This window comes from Enhydra lutris, unplaced genomic scaffold (assembly GCF_002288905.1).
Source record: "Enhydra lutris kenyoni isolate GAN:26980312 unplaced genomic scaffold, ASM228890v2 scaffoldscaffold1, whole genome shotgun sequence".
NCBI lineage: Eukaryota > Metazoa > Chordata > Mammalia > Carnivora > Mustelidae > Enhydra > Enhydra lutris.
The window spans coordinates 83,484,148-83,508,186 of record NW_019154085.1 but is presented as its reverse complement, the minus strand read 5'-3'; the positions used below and the strand labels follow the sequence as shown (position 1 = coordinate 83,508,186).

General features: G+C 34.7%; 1 protein-coding gene across 1 annotated transcript in view; it reads left to right on the top strand.

The window, feature by feature from the left end:
• Positions 1-24,039, top strand: part of LOC111145945 (activin A receptor type 2A) — an 82,919-nt gene that overhangs the window by 37,596 nt on the left and 21,284 nt on the right. Inside the window, exons 2-4 of the mRNA XM_022501264.1 lie at positions 12,414-12,621; positions 16,118-16,227; positions 16,423-16,577. Of these exons, the coding sequence (XP_022356972.1) occupies positions 12,414-12,621; positions 16,118-16,227; positions 16,423-16,577 (473 nt within the window). The remainder of the gene's footprint in view (positions 1-12,413; positions 12,622-16,117; positions 16,228-16,422; positions 16,578-24,039) is intronic.

Below are 24,039 nucleotides of genomic sequence, written 5' to 3'. Positions count from 1 at the left end.
ATCAAGTGCAGGTTAGTGTCTCTTATTCAACAGTGCCTTTGTAGAGTATCTTCTATATTTAGAGAAGAGTTTAAGAAATGAGGTCCTCTAAAAGTTTTGCTAGTAAAGAAATGCACCTTTTTATATAGTTAAGTGAATCAAAAAATGAGAAATTGGAATTTATTTAAAGAGGGCTGCTTGCCTCTTTCATAAAAGGAAATTCTACCATTACAAATGTGGTGATCTCTTTGCGGCTCTAAAACTTTATTTATATAAAGGCTTTTTAAGAAAGAGGTTTGAGAAATTGAGATTGATGTTTTTCTTCAAATCTTAGTTATATTTTTAAAAAATATATTTATTTAGAAAGAATGCACACATGTGCAAGCAGGGGGAGGGGCAAAGGGAGAGAGAAAATCCATGCTTGGCGTGGAGCCTGACCTGAGGCCCAATCTCAGGGCCCTGAAATCACAACTTGAGCCAAAATCAAGAGTCAGATGCTTAACCGACTGAGCCATTCAGGTACCCCTTGGTCTTTATTAACTATGGAGAAAAAACTGATGGTTACCAAAGGGGATGTGGGTGGGGCCATGGGTCAGATAGGTGATAGGGATTAAGGAGTGCATTTGTCATGAGCAGTTGTTAAATTTGGAATTGTTGAATCTGTACATGGTACACCTGAAATTAATAAAAACTGTTAACTATATTGGAATTAAAATTTTAAAAATATTAAGAAAATCTGGGTCCTTACAAAGTAGGTGTATACTTACTTTGAAAGTATCTATATGGGAAAAATTAGTCACTTACAAGTTAACAATGTTATAATACATTTTAGGTGGTTATCTTAGTAATTTGTCAGGAATTAGTATTAGGAGCCCTTAAAAAAACCAGTGGTTAAATGTTGACTTAAAAGTACTTTTTACTCCTTACACATGCATGTGCATACTGTGTCTGTCTGTTACCACATACGTTTAGATTTTTAGTTTATTCCATAGTAGTTGTGTTTCTAGTTTATATTGCTTGAGCAAGATGGACAGAATCTTGTAATATTTTGTCAAACTGATAGTAAGTACTAAGAGAGTATTAACAGGTAAGGCAAAAAATAAAAAATCTGGGAAGAATGCTGGAAAGTATTTATGTTTCCCTTTAGAGGTGGTTGGTAGTAAGGAGGTGCTTACCTTTTTTAAAAAAAAAGATTGATAGGACCTAAAATGTTTTTATTCAGAAATTTTTTTGAAAATTTATTCTCCTTCCTATTTCTAACCTGTTTATCAGAAGGCTTTTGGCACATTGTGGATTTTTCTTCCTAGTCCTTAAAAACAGCCCAGGGCAACCAAATAGGGAAGGTGACTTGTCTTCCATAATGTGTGTTAATATAGAAAAGAAAGGATGCTGGAAGACCTATGCTGTGTTTATAGTTTCATAGAAACATTATTAAAATGAGTTTTGAAGTGGGACAAATTTTATAACACACAAAAGTAATAAACAAGAATTTTAGATTTTTTTTCTTTTCTAATACTAGGAATCTTGGTTATAAATATGAAAAAAAGTTGTTGATTTAAGGCTAGTTTGGTTGATTCTGTATCTGTTGTTATTTAATGTCATAGTTTGTTTTCAGTCTGCATTCTTTTCCTTTAATAGAATTGTATTGCTAGTTAAAGCTACTCTAGTAAGTATTGCTAATTTTCTACACTTGATGATTTTAAACTGCCAGATATTACTTTAATGAAAACTTTTGTGATGAGGTGGTTTTTCATTTTTTTTTTTTCTTCAGTTTCTTGCTCTTTATACTACCGGCTCCTCAAGGGTGATATTGCACATTACTTTCATAGCAGCTGAAATGAGCCATTTTTAGTCTTTTTGCATCAGACAGAGTTTGATGATTTACTAAAAAGAAGGCTGCATCTTCACAAGAAAACAAAGCACTAAAAAACCTTAATATACGTAGTGTCTTCTCACTGTAATTGAGATGTGTAGATTGTTTTTAGTAGGAACTGCTCTGTGTGTGTTTCCTTAATCTATTTTAAGAGCTCTGTTCTGATTTTGCGAATTTACCTTTTATCTCTTACTACTCTAAATTTATGCCCGTTTTGGCTTTTGTACAATTTCTAAAAATAGCCCATTAATTCTGATAGGAGTACTGGCCTCTAGCTGCAGTCACCATGATCTCCCTTGCCCTCACAAGATGAACATCTAATATCAGAAATTTATTTTACATAGCCTAGGTAATACTTGTATCTACTTGTACTTGTTTTGATGTAATTCATATTTCGAATGAGTGCCAGAGAACTGGGTAGGACTATTTTAATCTTGCATCCTGGGCATTTATAGATATCCCACACATTTTGTGGCTGTAGGCAAAAACACTTTGCTGTTGTGCTTCATCTTTGAAGATATCTTACTTACCCCTGAAAATATGTATCTTTCATGACAGTAGGAGTGAATATCAGGATGAGAGTTAGCAACAAAGAGAAACAAACGGTAGATAGTATGAAAGCCAGCTTTGTTTTGTCAGATGCTAGAAGATAAACATTTAGAAACAGCCAACCCTCCACGCGCAGATCACTTTTATAAACTAAATCACTTTTATCTCTTACTTTCTTACGTGAAGAGGGACCAAAGAAGGGACTATGGAAAGCAAAAACTTGATCTCTGTCTTCTAATTTGCCAGTCCTTTTGATACTTGTGACTGACTGGTCAGCACGTGAGAGACTATAGACCCTTGGTTTTTATTGGGTAGTTAGTGTGGCTTACTGACTTTCTTTCCAATCCAGCACACTTTAATAGTCATTGTATTCAGATTAATCTTAGAAATATCACTTCTGTTCTTTTTCTTAACTTCTGATGTCTTGCAGACCTGCCTTGATTATACCCAGTACTAAACAGTATGGAATGTGCTCGTCTGTTAAGAGCAGTGTTGTCAAACACTCTTGATTATTCACATCCCTACTTACTTGGTCATTATCTTCCCTGCTTCTGTTTGCCATAGTTTTGTCTCTCCTTAATAATTTGCTTTAGTCCCACTTCCTCTGTAAAGTCTTTCTTTTTTCTTTTTTGTGTGAATTGATTTTGTATACATTTATTGAGTTCCTGTATTGTGCCAGGCACAGGTGATATAGAAGGGGTAACAGGGCTTATTCAAAAAGCGCATAGGTTATCATCTCTAATTCCTACAGCATTTAACTGTAGCACTTATCTTGGTGTGTTAATTTATAGTACAAATATATAGTCAATTTTTTTTCATCTGTAAATGCTCAGTATAAAGCATAGTTTTCTCTAAAAGATTATTCCTCAGAAGAAGAGTAATTTTGTATTTGAATCCTTATAAAGTTTTTCGTATTTTGAGGCTCTCTCAGTTTTATTTTGAATGAAAATACAATGTTTGGAAAAGGCAGGCGAGCTTGAAATTATGCCAATCAGTGCTCGATTGAATGTTTATGTCAGTTTCCTAAGGTAGAAGGGAATAAAGAGTTTAAACAAATTAATTATTCTTGGAAAAACTATTTACAGAGGCTGTAAAAAAAAAAAAAACTTAAAAAAGCTCATTTTTAAAAGCAATATTATAAGTAGTTACTTTTTGAAGATTACAAAATATACCTATAGAACAGTGAAAAGAAAATCACTGCCTTAGTATTACGTGAATGGATATTATTGGCTTGGAAAAACATTTCCAGTGATAATATCCTATATGACTTTAAAACGTATTGCTTCTCAAGCAACTTAAATGGAAGTGAAGATGATTCATGTTTTGATAGTTTTTGATGACTCAAAAAGAATAATGAGGGTACCTGGGTGGCTTAGTCACTAAGTGTCTGCCTTTGGCTCAGGTCATAATCCCAGGGTCCTGGGATCGAGCCCTGCATTGGGCTTCCTGGTCAGTGGGAAGCCTGCTTCTCTCCCCCTGGCTTGTGTTCCCTCTCTTACGCTCTCTCTGTCAAATACATAAATAAAATCTTAAAGAAAAAAATGAGATGATACTTGTTGAGAGATGCATGTGAAATTTGAACAAAATTGTTTATAAAATTGTGCTTTGATTTTAAAATATCCATAAAATTTAATTCATTAAATTCATTAAAATAAGTATACATTGGACTATTTCATATAAATATACAAAGGTTTGTATACTTCCAGTTGGCCAAAATTTTAAAAATACCTTATTGGGGGAAATTGAGAAATCCTTCAACTTGAGGGTTGTATGCTACTCATTCATTGCCAGTTTCTGGGTAGTTGGATGATTACCTAGCATAGGGAGAGACTGTTAAATAATACCTGCTGAACTAATAAAATGCTGTATATATTTACTTATTTTAGGGTTTTTTGGTGCCATGGGGTTGTACTATGCTAGAATTTCCCAATTATTTACTTATCTAAAATCATTCTTTTGTATAATGCTTTTGATACTATTCTGTTGTTTTTAATTTATACTATAAAATGTTTTGGATTAAAAGCATCATCAATCTAATCTACCTGCTATTGCTGATTCTCTTTGGATGTGTGTTTTACCCCTAGGTGGCAGGAAGCAATAATATGTGAAAGGGAAACAAGAATTGCTTATCAAGTTTTATTTATTATTTTTGAAACTTCATTAACCCTTCCTAGAGGACTAATTTGCCTATAAGAGGAACAGGTTTAGGGGAAGCATGCCTATTTATACTGTATTCTCAATAATTTGTTGATAGTTTCAGACACCATTAGAGAACTTTTTCAAAGTGAGCCTCAGGCCACTGGGGTGCTCAGTCTGTTAAGTGTCTGCCTTCAGCTCAGGTCATGATCCTGGAGTGCCAGGACCCAGCCTCTGCCAGGCTCCCTGCTCAGTGAGGAGCCTGCTTCTCCCTCCGACCCTACCCCCTCTCATGCTCTCTCTCTCAAATAAATCAATCTTAAAAAAAAAAAAAAAAAAAAAAAGAAGTGTCCCTCATATTTGTGAGATGTCAAACAATTCTTTCTGTTTAATGTTGTTTGTGTACATAGGAAAATTGTGATAGGGTGATGCAGGTCACAGGACTATGAAAAACATTGTCTTCTTAATAGAAAAGAAATTAATGCAATTCTTAGTTGTTAAAGATATTTAATACCAGTTACCTGTTTGAAGCTGGGAAGCTGTAGTAGTTAGTGGGTTTTTTTATTCAGTTCTTATATTGCTTTTTTTTTACATTTTATCATTCATTAAATACTGATTGTATTTGGAGGGCAATTAAGATGGATAGTTTTAGACCCACGGTCATTCTGACATGTAAATGAATGTATATAGGCAACTGATCAAAACCAGTAAGTAAATGTAAAGGAATACATTATATGTTGGTTTGCAAGTGGTGTACATTTTGGGGGAAGGAGTAGTTCTTATTAAAGGACTTCTAGGATTTTGTTATATCTACCTTGAGAAAACATGAAAATTGTCACATGAGATTTAGCCTAGGAGGCTTTTTTACAAGAGCTGGACTTTTAGGAACTGTTAAAATGATGATAGATAGCAAAGGGGAGGGCATTTAAGAAATAGTTGCTTTAATCATTTCCCATTGCTCTAGTGCTATTTATTGAAAAGGCTTTCCCAGCTCTATAGAATTGCTTTTGTTCATTTGTCCAGAGTTAATCAGGCTTATCTGTGTAGATCTCTTTCTGGGTTTTCTCTGTGTTCCATTGATCTGTGTCTGTCCCACCTCTATTACCACTTGGTCATACTTCAGCTTTATGGTAAGACTTAACATCAGTAAGCATGAATTCTCCCACTTTATTCTTTTTCAAAAACGTTTGGAATAAGTTCATTTATGTCTACAAGGAAATTTAATGGGATTTTGATATGAATTGGATTAAACCTATACATTATCATGGTATGTCTCTCCAAGTGTTAAAGTCTTTTTCTTTCATCAACATTTTATAATTTTTATCACGTAGATTTTATACATTTTGTCAGATTATAGCTTAGGTATTTTATAATCTAAGGAGCAATGGTAACTGGTACTACATTTAAAAAAAGATTTTATTTATTTGAGAGAGTGTGCTCAAATGCACACAGATGTGCGCAAAATGGGGGAGGGACGGAGGGGGAAGAGGAGTGGGTAAAGGGAAAGAATCCTAAGCAGACTCTGCGCTGATTGGGGAGCCTGATGCCGGGTTCGATCTCAGGACCCCAAGACCATGACCTGAGACAAAATCAAGAGCCGGAAGCTTAACTGACTGAGGCTACCCAGGTGCCCCACTGGTATTATATTTTAAATTTCATTTCTACTGCTTCAATGTTAGTATATAGAAATGCAGTTTTTGTGTATTGATCTTATATGCTGTGACCTTATTGAACTCATTCTGATATTTTGTTTGAAGATTCCTTGGGATTCTCTCCAAAGACAGTCATGCCATCTGCAAATAGAAATAGTTATATATTCTTTTCCATTTCGTATGGCTTTAATTTCTTCTTGCCTTATTGGAATAGCTAGAATTTCAGTAGAGTGTTCAGAGTAGTGAACAGACATCATTACCTTGTTTTTGATCTTAGAGGGGAAGAATTTAGTCTTTTGCCATTATGATGTTAGCTATTGGTGTTTTTGTAGGTGCTTTTTGTGAGTTTGAGGAAGTTCCCATCTATTCTTGGTGTACTCATAGATTGTGTGATTTTTGTCTTTTAATTTCTTGATTTGGCAGATTGCATTGAGTTTTGAATATTGAACCAACCTTATATACCTGAAATAAATCCTACTTGGTGTTACTCAACTTCTGTATCAACATGGAAGGGACTGGAGGAGATTATGCTGAGAGAAATAAGTCAAGTAGAGAAAGTCAATTATCATATGGGTTCACTTACTTGTGGAGCATAAGGAATAACATGGAGGACATTAGGAGAAGGAAAGGAAAAGTAAATTGGGGGAACTTGGAGGGGGAAATGAAGCCTTAGAGACTGTGGACTCTGAGAAACAAACTGAGGGTTTGGGAAGGGAGTGGGGTGGGGGGTGGATGAGCCTGGTGATGGGTATTAAGGAGGGTATTGCTTGGAGCACTGCCTGTGGTGCATAAACAATGAATCTTGGAACACTGAAAAAATAAAATTAAAAAAATATATACTGTTGGATTCTCTTTGCTAAAATTTTGCTGAGGACTTTAACATCTAAGTTGATAAGAAATATTGGTCTGTATTTCTCTTTTTGTGCTTTGTTTTTGTTATCAAGGTAATAGTGGCCTCATAAGATCAGTTGAAATAGTCCCTTCTTTTCTGTTTCTGGAAGAGAGTATGTGAAATTAGTGTTGGTGTATCAGGTTAAAATTTACTACTTTAAAAAAATAAAATCCTCATTGTCCTCAGATGTAGTCACTTTAGGTGAAATCAGCTTTTTCACCATAGAAGGGGTACTTTAGATTTAAATAGGACTTTTACAGGGCTATTTTATAGTTAGATGTTCTACCAAATTTCAGATCCAGTGTGCTGCTTTTTTTTTTTTTAAAGTGGCAGGAAAAATGGTACTAGTCATTAATGCATAAGTAGTACTTTGGAACTAGAACTATTATCTAAAGACTTAAGTGATTTACTATAACTAGGCTAAATGTGAATTATGAAATGATGAAATTATTAATAATAATTACAAAATTATGGAAATTGATTCAGTTGTGGAAACAGGGTAATGAAAGTTTTGGTGATTTACTGAAGGCCACAGTTTGTGAACTAAATTCCAAATTCAGTTCATAGTCTGTTAAGCCAGTGGTACTTAACTAGGGAGGAACATTTGATCACCACTGGGTCTTTGTCAAAAAGAAAAAAACGCATGCGTGTGTACTTGCGCACACACACATGCACACACATGCACACACTCACTCACTCACTCACTCACTTTCTCTGGATATATACCCCTCCTGTCGTAGACTTTTCAGTTACTCATTCCCAGGGCTAAAATGTCACTCAAACAGGAATTTGAGAAAACATAGGGGATTCTGTTGTACATAATTAGTTAAGAACCGTCATACTAAACCATGAACACATACCTTTTATGTCTGTTTATTTCTTTTGAAAATAGTATGAACTATTTGGAATTACTCTGATAGAATGAATTTATGGGTAGAAGTTTTAAGTTTCAGGAAATTTTAAATCGCAAGTTGCTGTTAAAAATTCACACATGTAAGCAACTTTTGCCCTTTTTTTTTTTTAGAATTTCACCTTTTTAAAAAAAATTTTATTTTTTAATTTTTTAAAAGATTTTATTTATTTATTTGAGAGAGAGAGAATGAGAGAGAGAGAGCATAAGTGGAGAAAGCTCAGCGGGAGAAGCAGACTCCCTGTCAAGCAGGGAGCCCGATGCAGGACTTGATCCCGGGACTCCAGGATCATGACCTGAGCCGAAGACAGTCACTCAACCAACTGAGCCACTTCAGGACATAAAAATATGTGTAATTTTTATTTTTATAATTACCATATTATTTAGTGTTCAGTTAGAGATATGATGGAATAGAGACTGATTACAGAATCAGCTTGAGGAGGGGATGATGAGATTGTCACAATTTTCTGTATAAGCAGTCTTCTTTCTGTCTCTGGAAAATATCCTTCAAATGATAGTCTAGATCTAGAAAACCATGCTGAAGTCTTGTTTACCTTTAAAACTTAGTGAAGAAAGTTTTTTTTAAACGAGGAAATGGTCATTTATCTTTTCTCTAGAACGGAGGTGGCAAATACTAATTTCAAGACCCTTTTACTTCAAAATCCTTCTCCATATGCTACTTCAGGCAGCTACTGTTAGTTTATTGGAAGTGACAACAAAGACGAAATCTATTTGGCATTTCTGCTCTAGGCAGTATTTTATTTTATTTTTATCAGTTTTGTTTAGTTTAAATGGTATTATTATGTTGTTCCTGTGCTTCAGTGACATCTTTTTTGGAAATTAAAAATAATAGTGGGGTGTATTTTTAAAGTTTTTATTTATTTATTTGACAGAGAGAGAAATCACAAGTAGGCAGAGAGAGGGGGAAGCAGGCTTCCCGCTGAGCAGAGAGCCTGATGCGGGGCTCAATCCTAGGACCCTAAGATCATGACCTGAGCTGAAGGCAGAGGCTTAACGCACTGAGCCACCTGGGCTCCCCATTGATAGTGGTTTTTAACACAAATTACACAAGTGGTAATTTACAGGGGATCCGTCCCCAACAAAACAAAACAAATCAAACAAAAGGGAGGTTAGCTAGACTATTGGAATTAGGACATTGTTTAAAGAGATAGTTGACCACATAGCCTGTGAGCCAGACTTATAGCCTGTAAACTAAGAATGATCTTTACATGTTTAAATGGTTGAAAAAAAAATAGTATTTTGTGACATGTAACAGTTACATGAAATTTCATTTTTAGTGTGTATAAGTAAAGTTTTACTGAAACATAACCATGCTCATTTATATACTGTCCTGTGGATGCTTTTGTGCTATAATGGCAGAATGGAGTAGTTGTGACAGAAACCAGGTGGTCTGCAAGGCCAAAAATATTTACCATCTGGCACTTTATAGAAAAATTTATCATATGGTTTCACTTACTTGTGGAGCATAAGGATAACATGGAAGACATTGGGAGATGGAGGGGAGAAGTGAGTTGGGGGAAATCAGAGGGGGAGACAAACCAGGAGAGACTGTGGACTCTGAGAAACAAACTGAGGGTTTTGGAGGAAAGAGGGGTGGGGGGTTAGGTGAGCCTGGTGGTGGGTATTATGGAGGGCACGTATTGCATGGAGCAGTGGGTGTGGTGCATGAACAATGAATTTTAGAACACTGAAAGAAAATAAAATTGAATTTAAAAAAAGAGAAAAGGTTGGCCATACCTTGTTTTAAGATAATAATGTGACAGTGAATGATTGCTTTTGAGTTATTTAGTAAAGGAGGGAACTTATTTTGCTGGTATTTCCAACAGCTTTTTGAAAAGGAGTAACTTAGAAAATAGCTATTTTTTTTTAATACAGGTAAATAGCACAAGCAGCCCCCCCTTTTTAATAGAATACAGAGAACTTGGAGTTACTAGCCTTAGTTTATAATATGTCCACTCCTGCTTTTATTTCTTCCATTGTTGAGAGGAAGTCCATCGCACTAACACTGCCACAGATTTTAGCAGCTTATAATTCCATCTGTGTACTAGGACATTGTATAGCAGCAACGATTTCTCACACTTTTTGGTCTCAACTTCTTTTAAGACTTTTAAAAATTTAGAACCCCAGAGGTTTGTTTTTTTTTTTTTAAATAGGGGGTTATATCTATCATCCTTATCACATTAGAAATTGACAGAATTTAAAAATATTTAACAGTAACAGTAATCCATTATATGTTCACAAAAGAACATTTGTATGAAAAATATTTTCCAAAACAGAAAAATTAGTGAAATTTTTGCAGATCTCTTTAATGACTGTTTTGTGGAAGACAATTGGATTCTTTTTTTTTTTTTTTTAAAGATTTTATTTATTTATTTGACAGAGATTACAAGTAGGCAGAGAGGCAGGCAGAGAGAGAGGAGGAAGCAGGCTCCCTGAGCAGAGAGCCCGATGCGGGGCTCGATCCCAGGACCCTGGGATCATGACCTGAGCCGAAGGCAGAGGCTTTAACCCACTGAGCCACCCAGGTGCACCGACAATTGGATTCTTGTATCTCTTTCTCCATTAAGTCTCCTGTGATATGCTCTTTTGATATGAAGGAAGTCTGGTCATGCACATATATATCATTAGAAAAAATGTATTTTTAGATAATTGTGGATGTTTTTCTTTGATACTATACCAAAACTCAACAAGTGGTAGATTTTTTGCTTTTTGGGGGGTGGGGGTCAGAGTTATTGAAGTATAATTTACATAGAATAAAATGTTATTTTTTTTATAATATAATTCTGTCACTTTTGATTAACCCATAAGTCATATACCCTCTGACCACAGTTATCATGTAGAATATTTTGGTCTCTCTGAAAAATTTTCTCATGCCTTTATGTTATCAGTCCTCTCCCCTCACTCCCAACTTCTGGCAACATCTGATCGGATTTCTGTCTCCATAATTTCACTGTTTCCAGAATATCATATAGATGGAATCCCATATAGCATAATGTGTATTTGATTCATCCATGTTGTACAGCTGTCACTAGTTCATTTCTTTTTATTGTATAGATGTTTGTTTATCCACTTAGCAGTACTGGATATTGATTTGTTCCCAGTTTTGGGCTGATTGTAAATAAAGCCATTCTAAGCATCATGTACAGATTTTTGCATGAACATATGTTTTTATTTCTTAGGTAAATGCCTAGGCATGCTATTGCTGTGTAGGTAGTATGGTAGGTGTATGTTTAACTGTAAGAAGCTTGTCAAACTGGCTTTCCAAAGTGGGTGGACCATTTTGCATTACAGCCACCAATATGTGAAAGTCCCAGTTGCTTTACATATTTACCAACATTTGAGCTTGTTTTTGTTTTAGCCATTTTAATCAGTATTAGAATTTCAGTTTGCATTTCTCTAATGATTAATGATACCGAGAATCCTTTCATGTTAGTGTTTTCCATTCATATCTTTTCAGCAAAGCATGTTATTTTGAATCTTTTGCCCATTTTTTTTTTTTTTTTTTTAGAAATTATGTAGACCTAATTATTGGCTCATTTTATTATTCAGTATTTAAAGTTACATGTATTAACATCTTCACTGATCTCATGAGAGATTTTTTTTTTAAAGAGAGAGCGTGCTCATGCATGCACATGCGAGTGGGAGAAGGGTGAGGGAGGGGCTGAGGGACAGGGAGAGAAAGAATCTTAAGCAGACTCCATGCCAGGGCAGAGCCCAAAGCAGGGCTTGATCTCATGACCCTGAGCTCATGACCTGACCCAAAATCAAGAGTCTGACATTTAACTGACTGAGGCACCCAGGCATCCCTCATGAGAGAATTCTTTAAGTGTTGGGAAAGTATGCAAATTTTCCAAAATTCTTTCTCTTGAAAGATCAAATTTTATCACTGGCATTGCATACTGTCCATTGTTTTTCTTGAAGGTAATGGGTTTGGTTTGTTCATTTTTGAGAGCATGTCTGTCAGATGCCCAAGTCTGAATAACCGTGGTTGGTTTAATTCACAACTCAGTCATGCAGAGGCTTTTTCTTGAGGCAATCATTGTACTTCAGTATGCAGTAGAAGTGCTTTTGCTTAGTTCCTATTTTGTCACACAGGATATTGAAAAGAAATCTATCCATGGTCAAGATTTAATTAACAATTTTACTGCTTTTCATCAAGGACATTCTTAAATGAAATGAAACTGACCTTTTTCAGAGAAATATTGTGATATATTTGATCATTTTCCATTATTATGTTTGTTACACTTCAAGTCCAGAGATTGATGTAGAAACAAACCCATTGTTACAACACTGGGAAGACAGAAAGTTACTGATGTTTTAGGCACATCTGAGCTCGGTATATGGGAGAGAATCTCTTAAGAGCTAATACAGCTAATATTAAGTTGTTTCATTATTTTATAGGTGCTATACTTGGTAGATCAGAAACTCAGGAGTGTATTTTCTATAATGCTAATTGGGAAAGAGATAAAACCAATCGAACTGGTGTTGAACCCTGTTATGGTGACAAAGATAAAAGGCGACATTGTTTTGCTACCTGGAAGAATATTTCTGGTTCCATTGAAATAGTGAAGCAAGGTTGTTGGCTGGATGATATCAACTGTTATGACAGGTAAGGAAACTTTTTCTTTTTTTATGAGAATGTCGAATAATCCTCCCCACTCCCTTTTTAGAGGGGGAAAGCCCAATGCATGTATTTTCACTTAAAATTTTTTTTAAGATGGAATTATGAAGACCATTATAACATGTTCTAATGACAAGATACATGTTTTAAAGTAATAAGATAAATACGGCATGTTTATATTTTATCTTTGATACACTTTGAATAATCCACCAAGTAGTGAGATAGAACCATTTTTCCCCCTATGTTATTAGGATGATAAACTATTTTTAATGTCAATTTTGAGGAAAAGGGATTTTCAAAAGTGCTTTAAAAGACATTATATCTTTTGAAAATCTATTGTGTATCCTCAAAGAAAGTAAGGCTTCATAATAGTATTTAATTTTCTTTTAATTTCCCTCTTTATGTATCTGGAAGAAATTGATCTTACTGTGTTTGTTTTTTCCTTTTTTTTCCTTGCAAAGTGGGCCTTTGTTCTTTACCTCTGAGAGACATTTTAACTTGATATTTGGAATGACATCAGTACTAACAGAGTCCTTATTTAGAAAATTTTGCTTAAATTGTTTTATTCTGTATTAGAAATAAAATACAGTAGGCATGTTATTGACTAACTGTGATCTTCTGTAAGGAGTCCCATAGATGTTTGGCTGATCACTTAAATTGCCTGGGCCACAGGATTCCCACTGTGGGTGGGTGCTAATGACTGGCCGAGGCTGCAAAGTCCTAGTAAACAGACATTTTGGAGCCAGAAAATACTGATATACTCTTGGAACACTGGATACTTGCCTATCCACTTTCAGGAGCTTTAACTGATTACCATTAACCTGTGATGGATTAGCCATATGTGGCAAAATGTGTAGAATAAGCCATGAAAATTGAATTCTCAATTTTTCATTAGAAATAAAATCTTAGGTATATATGTAGTATTTAGGGTATACTTCTAAATCTCTGAAATTTCCAGGGATTTTTTTTCTCTGTAATTACACATTTTAGCTGCATTTCTGATTCTTAGCCTCTCTATTAATAGAGGTGATCATCAAGTGATATCTGTTATTATGAAAGGGAAGTAGGGCCAGTAGGAAAACAGGATGGAGGTTCCTCAAAAAATTAAAAACAAAACTACTCTATGATCTGGCAATTCCACTTCTGGCTGTTTATCAAGGAAATGAAAATACTAACTTGTAAAAAGATACATGCACCCCTACCTTTACTGCAGCATTATTTACAATAGCCAAGATATGGAAGAACCTGAGTGTCTGTTAATGGATAAAGAAATGTGGTGTGTACACACACACGCGCACATACACAGGAATATTGCTCAGCCTTTAAAAAGAGAAATCTTGACATTTGAGACAAAAATTGATAGACCTTGAGGGTGTTATGCTAAGTTAGTCATATAGAGAAAGACAAATACCATATGATCTCATTTATATGTGTAGTCTTTAAAAAAAAAAAAAGAACTCCTAGATACAGAGGCCAGGGGTTGGGGGGTGGTGGATGATTGGGTGAAATGGTTGAAGGTGATCAAAAGGTATAAACTTCCAGTTATAAAACAAGTCCTGGGATTGTGATGTATAACGTGGCAGCTGTAGTTAATAAAACTGTATTGTATGCTTGAGAATTGATGAGAGGAGTTTTTTTTCTTCTTTTAGAGAAGGAGTTGGGGAGGGGCAGAGAGAGTAAGAGAGCTGGGCTCCATCTCACAACCCTGAGATCATGACCTGAGCTGAAATCCAGAGTGATACGCTTAACTGACTGAGCAACCCACATGCCCTGATAAGAAAGTAGATCTTAACAGTTCTCATCACAAGAAAAAAAATTTGTAACTGTGTATGATATTTGATGTTAACTAGTTTATTGTGATCATTTCACAGTATGTACTATGTTGTATACCTAAAATTAATGTGGTATTATTTCAGCTTTATCTACCAAAAAAATAAAAATAAAAATAAAAAAAGCGGTAGGAAGAATTTGGGGGGGAAAGTCTTTATCCAAATTATTTCTTATTAATTAGTTGAAACCAGGGATCCTTGTTCTTTTTGTGGTAAAAACTATTTGTCTCACCTGAAGAATAGTTAAAAGATTCAAGAAAGGTCAAAGTATGGAGGAAAAGACAATGATAAAAAGAAGAGTGAAATTGGATGGTGAAAAGTACTTTTTTTAATTAATTAAGCTAGGTACTTAATCATTTTCACCTCCTATAATTTGAGGCATGATTCTAAGTATTAAAAATTTAAATTTATACATTTTTATGACTTAAGATTTCACTTTCAGTTGTTTTTTACTTTCTACTAAATAGATATTGGTGTAGATTTAATTTTAATCTTTGATTTTGTTAAAATAGTCTTCTCCCTGAAATTTCTTAAGCTTCCCATTTTAAATTCAACCTTATTATTCTAACAGCCATCACAAAAGTTTGCCGTGTATTTGTAAGATAGATCTTTAAATTCACCTGATGTTTATTAGCAGTATTTAAAGGTTTGATTTTTTTTTTTTTTTTAATAGGTATAGCTGTGTCCTATTAGCAGCTGACTAGGGTTTGTTCTAGCAACTAAATCCCTATCTCCTCAGCTCCCCAGGCAACTTAACTCATATCAGGTTTTGTGTTATTAGGTTCTGTATGTTGTTACATGATGTTCTCTACTTACTTGTTGGTTATCTTAACCCTGTTCATTTTGTTTAGGGCATTTAAATCTACTGCAAAAAATGACACTCTTCAATTCCCAAACCTAGCTTGGGTCTCTGATGTTGAGATAGGTTCTGTCATGAGAGGAACTTGCATCATTTTGTGTGTGTATATTTATATGTATATATGTATTCGTGTGTACACACACACGTAGTTTTCTTTATAGTGTTCAGTTTTTGTATTCATGCAATGGGAAAGGTATATTTCTTGTAAAAGAAAGCACTCATAAACGAAATTTCTTCATTGGCTTTATGTTCCTTTTCAAGCTTTTCTAATAATTAAAAAAAAAAAAAGATGGTTGCCTTAGATTGATCATTAAAAACCAAATTAAAGCAGTGGTCTTATGGAGCTAGTATGATTGCTATGGAAGCAGCTGGTTTTTTTTTTTGTTTTTGTTTTTTTTATGAGATTTAGCAACAGGATTACTGGAACATTTTTTGCTTTTTAAAATTTAATTTTTTAAAATTTATTTGACAGAGAGAGTGCAAGAGAGCATAAGCAGAACAACAGAGGGTGAGGGAGAAGAAGGCTCCCCACTGAGCAGGGAGCCCGATGCGGGGCTTGATCCCAGGACTCTGGGATCATGATGTGAGCCGAAGGGCAGTCCTTTAATCAACTGAGGCACCCAGGCGCCCCATTTTTGGCTTTTAAGAATTGATCACTGGATATTAATAAAAATCTTGAAGTTGACTATGAATAACGTTTTCATTATTTTATCTCTGAGAAGAATTTTAGAAAAACACTCACTACAGATTCAGTTTAATGTTGATTTTAATTATTTCTCCTTTTGTTTGTTTATAGGACTGATTGTATAGAAAAAAAAGACAGCCCTGAAGTGTATTTTTGTTGCTGTGAGGGCAATATGTGTAACGAAAGGTTTTCTTATTTTCCGGAGATGGAAGTCACACAGCGTAAGTTCACAGGGAAAACACATAGGTCTGTTCAACTAATACACTGAAAACAAAGAATATTTGTGTTGATGTAATAATTTACTCCTACGTTCTCCTACTCTCATTTTTCTCCTAAGATTTGATACTATAATAAATACTTATTGTGGAATTTTGTAGACCAAATCTGAATTGTTTTTTTCCTTCTATTTTCCACAGCGACTTCAAACCCAGTTACACCTAAGCCACCCTATTACAACATATTGCTGTATTCCTTGGTGCCACTTATGTTAATTGCGGGGATTGTTATTTGTGCATTTTGGGTGTATAGACATCATAAGATGGCCTATCCTCCTGTACTTGTTCCAACTCAAGTAAGTTATTTTCTTGTACTTTGTGCTATTTTGAGTTGTATATTTTAAAGAAATATTACTGTGGTGAAACCCACTGGGTTATTATGAATCATTTTCTTTTGGTGTTACTTTTTGAATGTTTATTGTTATGGTATCTATGGCTAAGTTTCCAAACTTATTGACTTGATATATCCTAAACTTTTCTCACTTAGGAGTTGAGGTAAAGTAGAATAAAGGGTATTATGTTCTTTGGACAGTTTTACTGTCATTGTAGGACTTTCAGGTGTGAGATTCACCCTGCTTTGTTTCTTGAGAAGTAATTGATGATGGAAAAGAGGTGGTTATGATCACTTTCCCTTCTTTTCTTTCACATTCTTTCCCCTCTATTCTTTCTTCCATTCCTTAATTTTTGTGCCCTTTTCAGGCTTGCCAAATATTCTTTGTTTATCCTACTTGCCAAATTATCCTTTTAACCATAGGGAGGGATTTAGTAAGGTAATCAAGAAAGTGTGGAAAAGAGAGGTTTCACAGAGGCATTAGGAAAGTATATCCAAAAAATGTTTTTGGTAAGAGCTGCAGATGAGTAGTTTTTGTCACCATTTATTTTGGTAGTTCCAAGTGTTGTTTTGTTTTGTTTTTGTTTTTGTTTGGGGTTTTTTGGGTTTGTTTTGCTTTGCAGCAGATCAAGTGTGTACTGAAGACTAAAAGCTTTTTTTTTTTTTTTTTTTTTAAGACCAAAAACTTTTTTAATGCCCTTAATTCTCCCTCTCCTGACTCTGAACATACCTGAAAATGTGGTTGTGGTGGGTAATCAGATTAAATTCATGTTATTTTCCTCATTCTTCCTATCATGTAGACAGTTGGCACTGGTATAGTGGTTTACAAGCTCTTTTAATATAAGTAGTTAATATTCTGCAGGCTGAGGAGAGGTGAAAACTGTAGTTATACTTTTTTGAGACATCTTTAAACTCTAGTTTTTACTCTGTTTCTTTTAACTCTTAAGATCAGATTACCTTGGCCTTCTGGATCTCTTGGTTTAACTTTGTTTCTCTAATACCACTAGGATTAATGGTTAAAACATGATAGAAGAATGGTAGAGTCCTATAATTTAATGACCAAAACAACTTCTTCTCTGTAAGCTTTATTTACATAACATACTTCTTTCTCAGTACTTGCAGCAATCTGTTAGCATTAGATTAGTGATCCACATAATCTTTGTAAGATGTGTATATGGAACCCAAAGGTAAAGTATCTTATTCAGTAAAGTAGGTAAACACAGTTTTGTACAGCTGAAATATTTTAACTTTTAAACATTAGTAATTAAATTGTAGATTTATTAAAAATTATCTGTGAAAGTGTTTTAAAAATAAAAATTTTAGTGCCTAATAAATATATGTAGTTTATTCCAAATGGCTGTAGACTTCCCCTTATCTTCTTTTGGTGGTAACTATTTTTTTTTTATTTCTGTATTTAGAAGAGGGAGTGTTTAGTACTTAGAGTAGTGTCTGAATTTACCCTAGTTTGTGTTACGAAAGAAACAAACTGGAAACTAAATTTAAAAACAGATTTGTTGTTTTCTAATAGAACTTTAAAAATAGTAATAATGTATTCTTATAGATAATATTGATATTTTTATAATGGCACAAAGATATGGTTGGGCTTTTTTTTAAAGGGCTAGGTATCCTATATATGAGGCCACTTTATTTAGAAATGCTAATTAATTCAAGGGTTTAGACTTTTAAAATGGAATAATGCAATTATTATTCATAAATAACTGAGAAATAGGAATCTTCAATGAATGCCCATTTCTGTGGATTTTAGATACTTGCTGCCATGTTAATGTCATTGTACACATTTATTTAGCACTTGAATTGCTCTGTGGTGAATTTGCATACATTGTATGAATTACTGAAAAATGAAAATTAGATTTAAAGTTTTGTGATGGAATGATCTAGAATGGTCAAGCTTTGTTAGGAAAAATATAAAAAATGCCCAACTAGGCTTTCTTTCTATCATAAACTGTGTTTTAGAAGAGGGGTTGTCATCAATTTGAAACTTCATTTATGTCATCTCTCACTGTGTCTCAAACAGTGTAGTGTCATGTTTTAAGTCTCATTTTTGGTGAGAGGTTTATACATAGTAGTTCTGCAACTGCCTAGTGCCCATCTTGTTATAAAATGCCCAGTTTTATCTCCAGTTTCAAAATAATTATTGATAATAACAGCAAGCATTTATTTGAACACTTACAGTGTACTAGGGTACTGGTAAGTTACACACATAAGTTTTATATAAGAATATGTAAAAACATAAAATAGATCATTTTTTCCCATGATTTCTCAGTTGCGACTGGCATATAAGGCTCATCTTTAGAATTTGTTATAAAATACTTGTGGGCCACAGCCCTGTAAGTATGGAATGGGGCCGGAGATATGTTTCTGATAAGTTTTCAGGGTGATTGCGGTGACCAGCCAGGAGTGAAAAGCACTGATTTCGTTTTACCTCACAGCGTTGTTTATGTAGTTTTAATTTCCATTTTATAGATAAAGAAATTGAGACCTAGAAAAGCTCACAAGTGTCAAAGCTGGAATGTGAATCAAGGACTCCAACACTAAAGCTTTGCTCTTCTTACTGCTTATGCTGTTCTGCGTCTTTTTTTTTTTTTTCCTAGAAAGCTGATGTCTCTGGTGTTTTAGATAATTTGGTAAACATCCCTGCCATTTCAAAATCATTCTATAGGCCAATTTATTTTCCTATTTTGGATGTTGAAAAGTTTGACCACTAAAATGAGCAACAGTATTTCATTATCTCACCAAGGACAATAAAGGAAGTCATGGATTTTATGTACAAGGACATATTCATGTGTTTTTCATTAAAAAAATTTTTTAGCACATTTTTCAGCATGATTGTGTTGTAGGTAAGGACTCCCGTGCAGCTGAGTTGAGAGTGCCAGTCCCTGTTAGTTACTCAAGACTTTTACAAGGGATAGGGTAGTTAAAACATGATAGAAGATGGTTAAAACAAGATAGTAAGGGAGACATACATTTGAAGTCTTAAGGTGATTTCTGTATTTCACTCCATATTCATGTCCCCATGTTCAAAGCTTAATTCCAAGACTGGTTAGAAAAAGATCTTATATTCTTGTGGATTTCTGAAACATTTTTCCTCCAAATCTTCAAACACTTAGAGCGATAAGAAATTTTTCCTTCCTTTCTTAGGCAACTTTTCCTTAAAGCTTTGGCAAAGGCTGGTTTGTGAATTAACTTCTCTCTTATATGACATTAGTCTCATTGTGATAATATCTCATTGACAGGTCATTCCTACAATAAGAACTATACTTGAAGAGAATTTATAGTGAATGTCACAGAGCAAGCTGAAGTTAGGTATACTGTGATCATTCTTTGGTCTGATTTCAGTCTTTTATTCTCATTGGGGGATAAAAGATCAGTCTTATGGAATCCTGGAAGACAAGAGATACCCACATATATATCCTTACTAAGCTGGTTCTGACAGCTAAATTGTGGGATTCTTTCTAAGACACCAAGATAGAATTTCTTTTGGTGTAGTATTTTATTGTGAAGGAATGATTTAAGGATATACATGCTTTAAAATCTGGTCTTATGGTTCTTAGTAACCAGTAAAGAATATTAATTCTCAAATCTAGCATAGTTCGAGGCATGGAAAATAATTTTTTTTTTTTAAATTGAAGCCATTCTTCTTTCTTTATAACCTATAACTATTACATTTCTAACACTGTCTTCCCCGTCACCCTCAATGAAAGCCTGGGGGACAACCACTGCTTTTTTGGCCCTGTTATTTACCAAGTCCTATTCATTCACTTTTTCATCCTTCTTGATCTTGTTGTAGTTCAGGGCATTATTACATCTGAGGCTGAGATTATTTCTGTAATCTCATAGCTGGTCTTCTCTTTCTCTCTATCTGTACTATTGCTGTAGAATAGCATTTTACATATCTGATTATGTTGCTTCTGTTTTTAAAAATATTTGAGGGCTCTCAGTGCTCCACAGCAAAGAATACAAAATTTGAGAGTATGACATGGGGCTTCCATACTTCCATACATTTACCTTTTTATTCTTTCCTCCCATATTCTAGAGGCATATCCCTCATATGCCTGTAGAATAATATTAGTTATGTACTGTCCTTGAAAGAATTGAGAAAATAGTGCTGAAGTCAGTTTGTCTTGTGTTGGGTCAGATGAATAACTGCATTTGAGAGAGGCTCTAGTCGTTCGTGTGCACGTTCCAGTCTCCCACTTGACTGTAAACTCCTTGAAGACCAGCTGCATATTGTAGTCACTGCTGTATTTACATAGTGTTTGTGCGTATAACTGTTCTATAAGTGATGAATTGCCAAATTTGACTTTGTTGCATTTAGAGTCATGTTGAGATGATAATGCAACATATTCAGGGATTCATTTAATAAGGAGCTTTAGGGCTTAGTTTTAAGATAAATCTAGAGGCCATATTTCTTTAGGGTAAAATAAGTTGAAGTATTCCAAGCTTTCATAAGACAAAGCCAGTATTCAGTTCTTTCTGGAATCACAAGCTTGAAGCATCTTTTTAATTTGAATCCCATAGGTCCTTTTCTTTTATCTGTGCTGAAACTGTCTTTCCACATGTAGGAATTTGCTCTTGTAACCTGCAGTGAGTAAACTGAACACAAACTGGTTTTTCTAGTGCCGGTGAATCAAGAACAGGAGGGAATGGCTGCATTGACTCTGTGATTAAGAAGTCTTACTGTGGTTAGAGGTAATGGGGTTTCAATAAAAGTGTTTGCATCGCTTTCAAAACCATATGTGAGCTGAAGTTTCCTGTTAATAAGATCTATATTTATGCTGATAAAAGCACTTGATAAGAAAGTGGATTTTAGGGGCTAGAAATTACCTACCTTTAACAAGGTATGAAGTTAACTTCTTGTTCATTTTTAAAGGCTATTTAAGTAGCACTATTACTATTGCAACAGTAATGCCTACTTAAATGACATCAGTCTCTTCAGTTCTTTATGTCAATGACATTTTGTCTAGATTTTGGTCTGATGAAGAGTAAAGACTTTCAGATGTTTGGGATACTGATTTGGGCATACGAAATAATCCTGCTGACCTTAATATTAAAGTAATAATAGGTTGTTGTTTCATGCTATGTCAAATTACTATCCACTGAGAAACTGAGCCATCTGTGAAAATGCTGTGTAGGATTTCCTGTTGAACATGAGTTTATATATGTACCCATTTAAAATTAATAAGATACTGAAAGGGTAGCATAACATCATCATTCAGCCAACTCAGTTTAGGAAAGGGTACTGTTTATTTGTGGAGGATGCAGGAGAAATTTACTAAAATTAAATGAGTATTAATATGTTAATATTAAGTTTTGCTAGATGAGTGTCACATCTATAGAAGCACATCTTGAAATAGGTTGATTCACTTTCTCTTTCCTTTTAAATTATTTTTAAGAAATAATTTCACATACTTGCCTGTTATAATAAGACAAATTATACAGAAGGAAGTGTGCAAAAGAAAGGTGATAGAACCATTTATTCTTCCTTTTTTTTCTTTATCACTTTCCTGAGATAATAAATTTGAACAGGTTGGTATGTATCCTTTGACACCTTCTCCTAATCTAATTTGTTTGAGTATATGCTTTTTTTCCCTTTATATAAACTACAGAATGTTATTTCACAATTGGTTTCTTTTAATTTAACAGTATACTGAGGACAGCTTTTCAGCTCAATACTTTTCAGTCTCATTCTGATTAAATGTGTGTTCTTAAGTGAAATTTAGTAGAGCTGTAATGTACGCTCATGAAATAATCAAAACATGATGTTTTATTAGCTTAGAGTTGGTGTTAGTTTTCTACTAAGACCTGGAACCTGCATTTCACAAATATTTTTAAGTGCCTTACTTTATTTTAGCATGTTTCAAGTATGATGATATCATGCTCTTATCTTGCAGTTGAGCATCTTTTTGTTTGTTTTTTTTGTTTGTTTGTTTGTTTATATATGCCTAAGAAATAGTGCAGGGCTCCTACAGAAGAAAGGAAGTCTCCTTTCTTCTGTGTTCTACCTTTGTGTGTGATTATTTTTGTTACAACTTAAATTACAACTTAAGTTTTAGGTATACTTCTAAACTAATTGTGGGGAGAAGTGTCATAAATTATTTGTAGACTTGCAGCTTGGCAAAAAATTACTCTCTTAGGTGTATAAGAGCTGTTTTACTTAACAAATGCATGGACAGGCCCACTTGGAGATCTGCTAAAATTCCATGTCCAAAAGCAAAAAGGAAAGGGAAGCGGTGGGGGGAACCTTTATCCAAATCTTAAAACAAGTTAAAGCTGTATATTACAGTTAATAGCGAAGGTACTTCATTTCTAAAGACGACTTCCATTCAATTTTTAAAATCTTGAGTTCAGTTTTCCTTTAGACTGTGGAGGGCCCTATCTTCCACTTTGCAAATGGGACTGATACATATAGAGCAGAGTACATAATTTCTCCTTTTTCTTGTCTGATTAGGAGATGGAAGATAGGAAGAAGTGACTTGGCTTTTCTCTCAGTTCTTTATTTCCTGAACTTCATTGTAGATCTCTTCCTTCATTCCTCGCTACTTCATCACTGTCAAATCTTTTCTGTTAATTTGAGATAAGAAAAATGAAAGAGCCCATTTGTTAGTGAGAGCTGCTTGTATCACATAGGCGGCGGGTGTTCGGGTTTGCTTGTTTGGTTTCAGTTGACCCACTGACCCAGTGCCTGAGTGCCTGTCATGTGCCACGCATCATGCTGCTGGGTAGTGGCGAGCAACAGAGGGACAGTTCTTGCTGGCCCTTTTGAAGTCCACAGTTGATATGTAGGTGAACAAAAATTGGGTTGGTTGGTCGTTTGACTTTGCAGCTTGGAAATGAAAGGTGAAGACAGTTTTGGTCCGACTTTAGTTCTGTAGTGACTGGGAGCCACACCCAGGGTGCCTAATGTTAAGTGTTCAAAACATGTTAGCTGTTGGGGCGCCTGGGTGGCTCTATGGGTTAAGCCTCTGCCTTTGGCTTAGGTCATGATCTCAGGGTCCTGTGATGAGCCCCGCATCCGGCTTTCTGCTCAGCAGGGAGTCTGCTTCCCGCCCCCACCCCTCTGCCTGCCTCTCTGCCTACTTGTGATCTCTCTCTCTCCCTGTCAGATAAATAAAATTAAAACAAAACAAAACAAAACAAAAACATGTTAGCTGTTATTGCCAAGAGTAGCAGCTTCAAAATTGTTGTCAAAAGGTATCATATTTATTGAGGCCATTGTAAATACATATTTATATGTAAGTCATTTGAAATTAGTGCAATGAAGGATTTTATTTTGAGTACTCTGTCAAGGACTACACAGAGTACTTTACGCTGATTAATCTTTCCACACACCACGATACATGTTCTGTTTTATTAAGTCCATTTCGTAGATAAGAAAAATCAACGCACAGATAGGTGAAGTGTCTTGG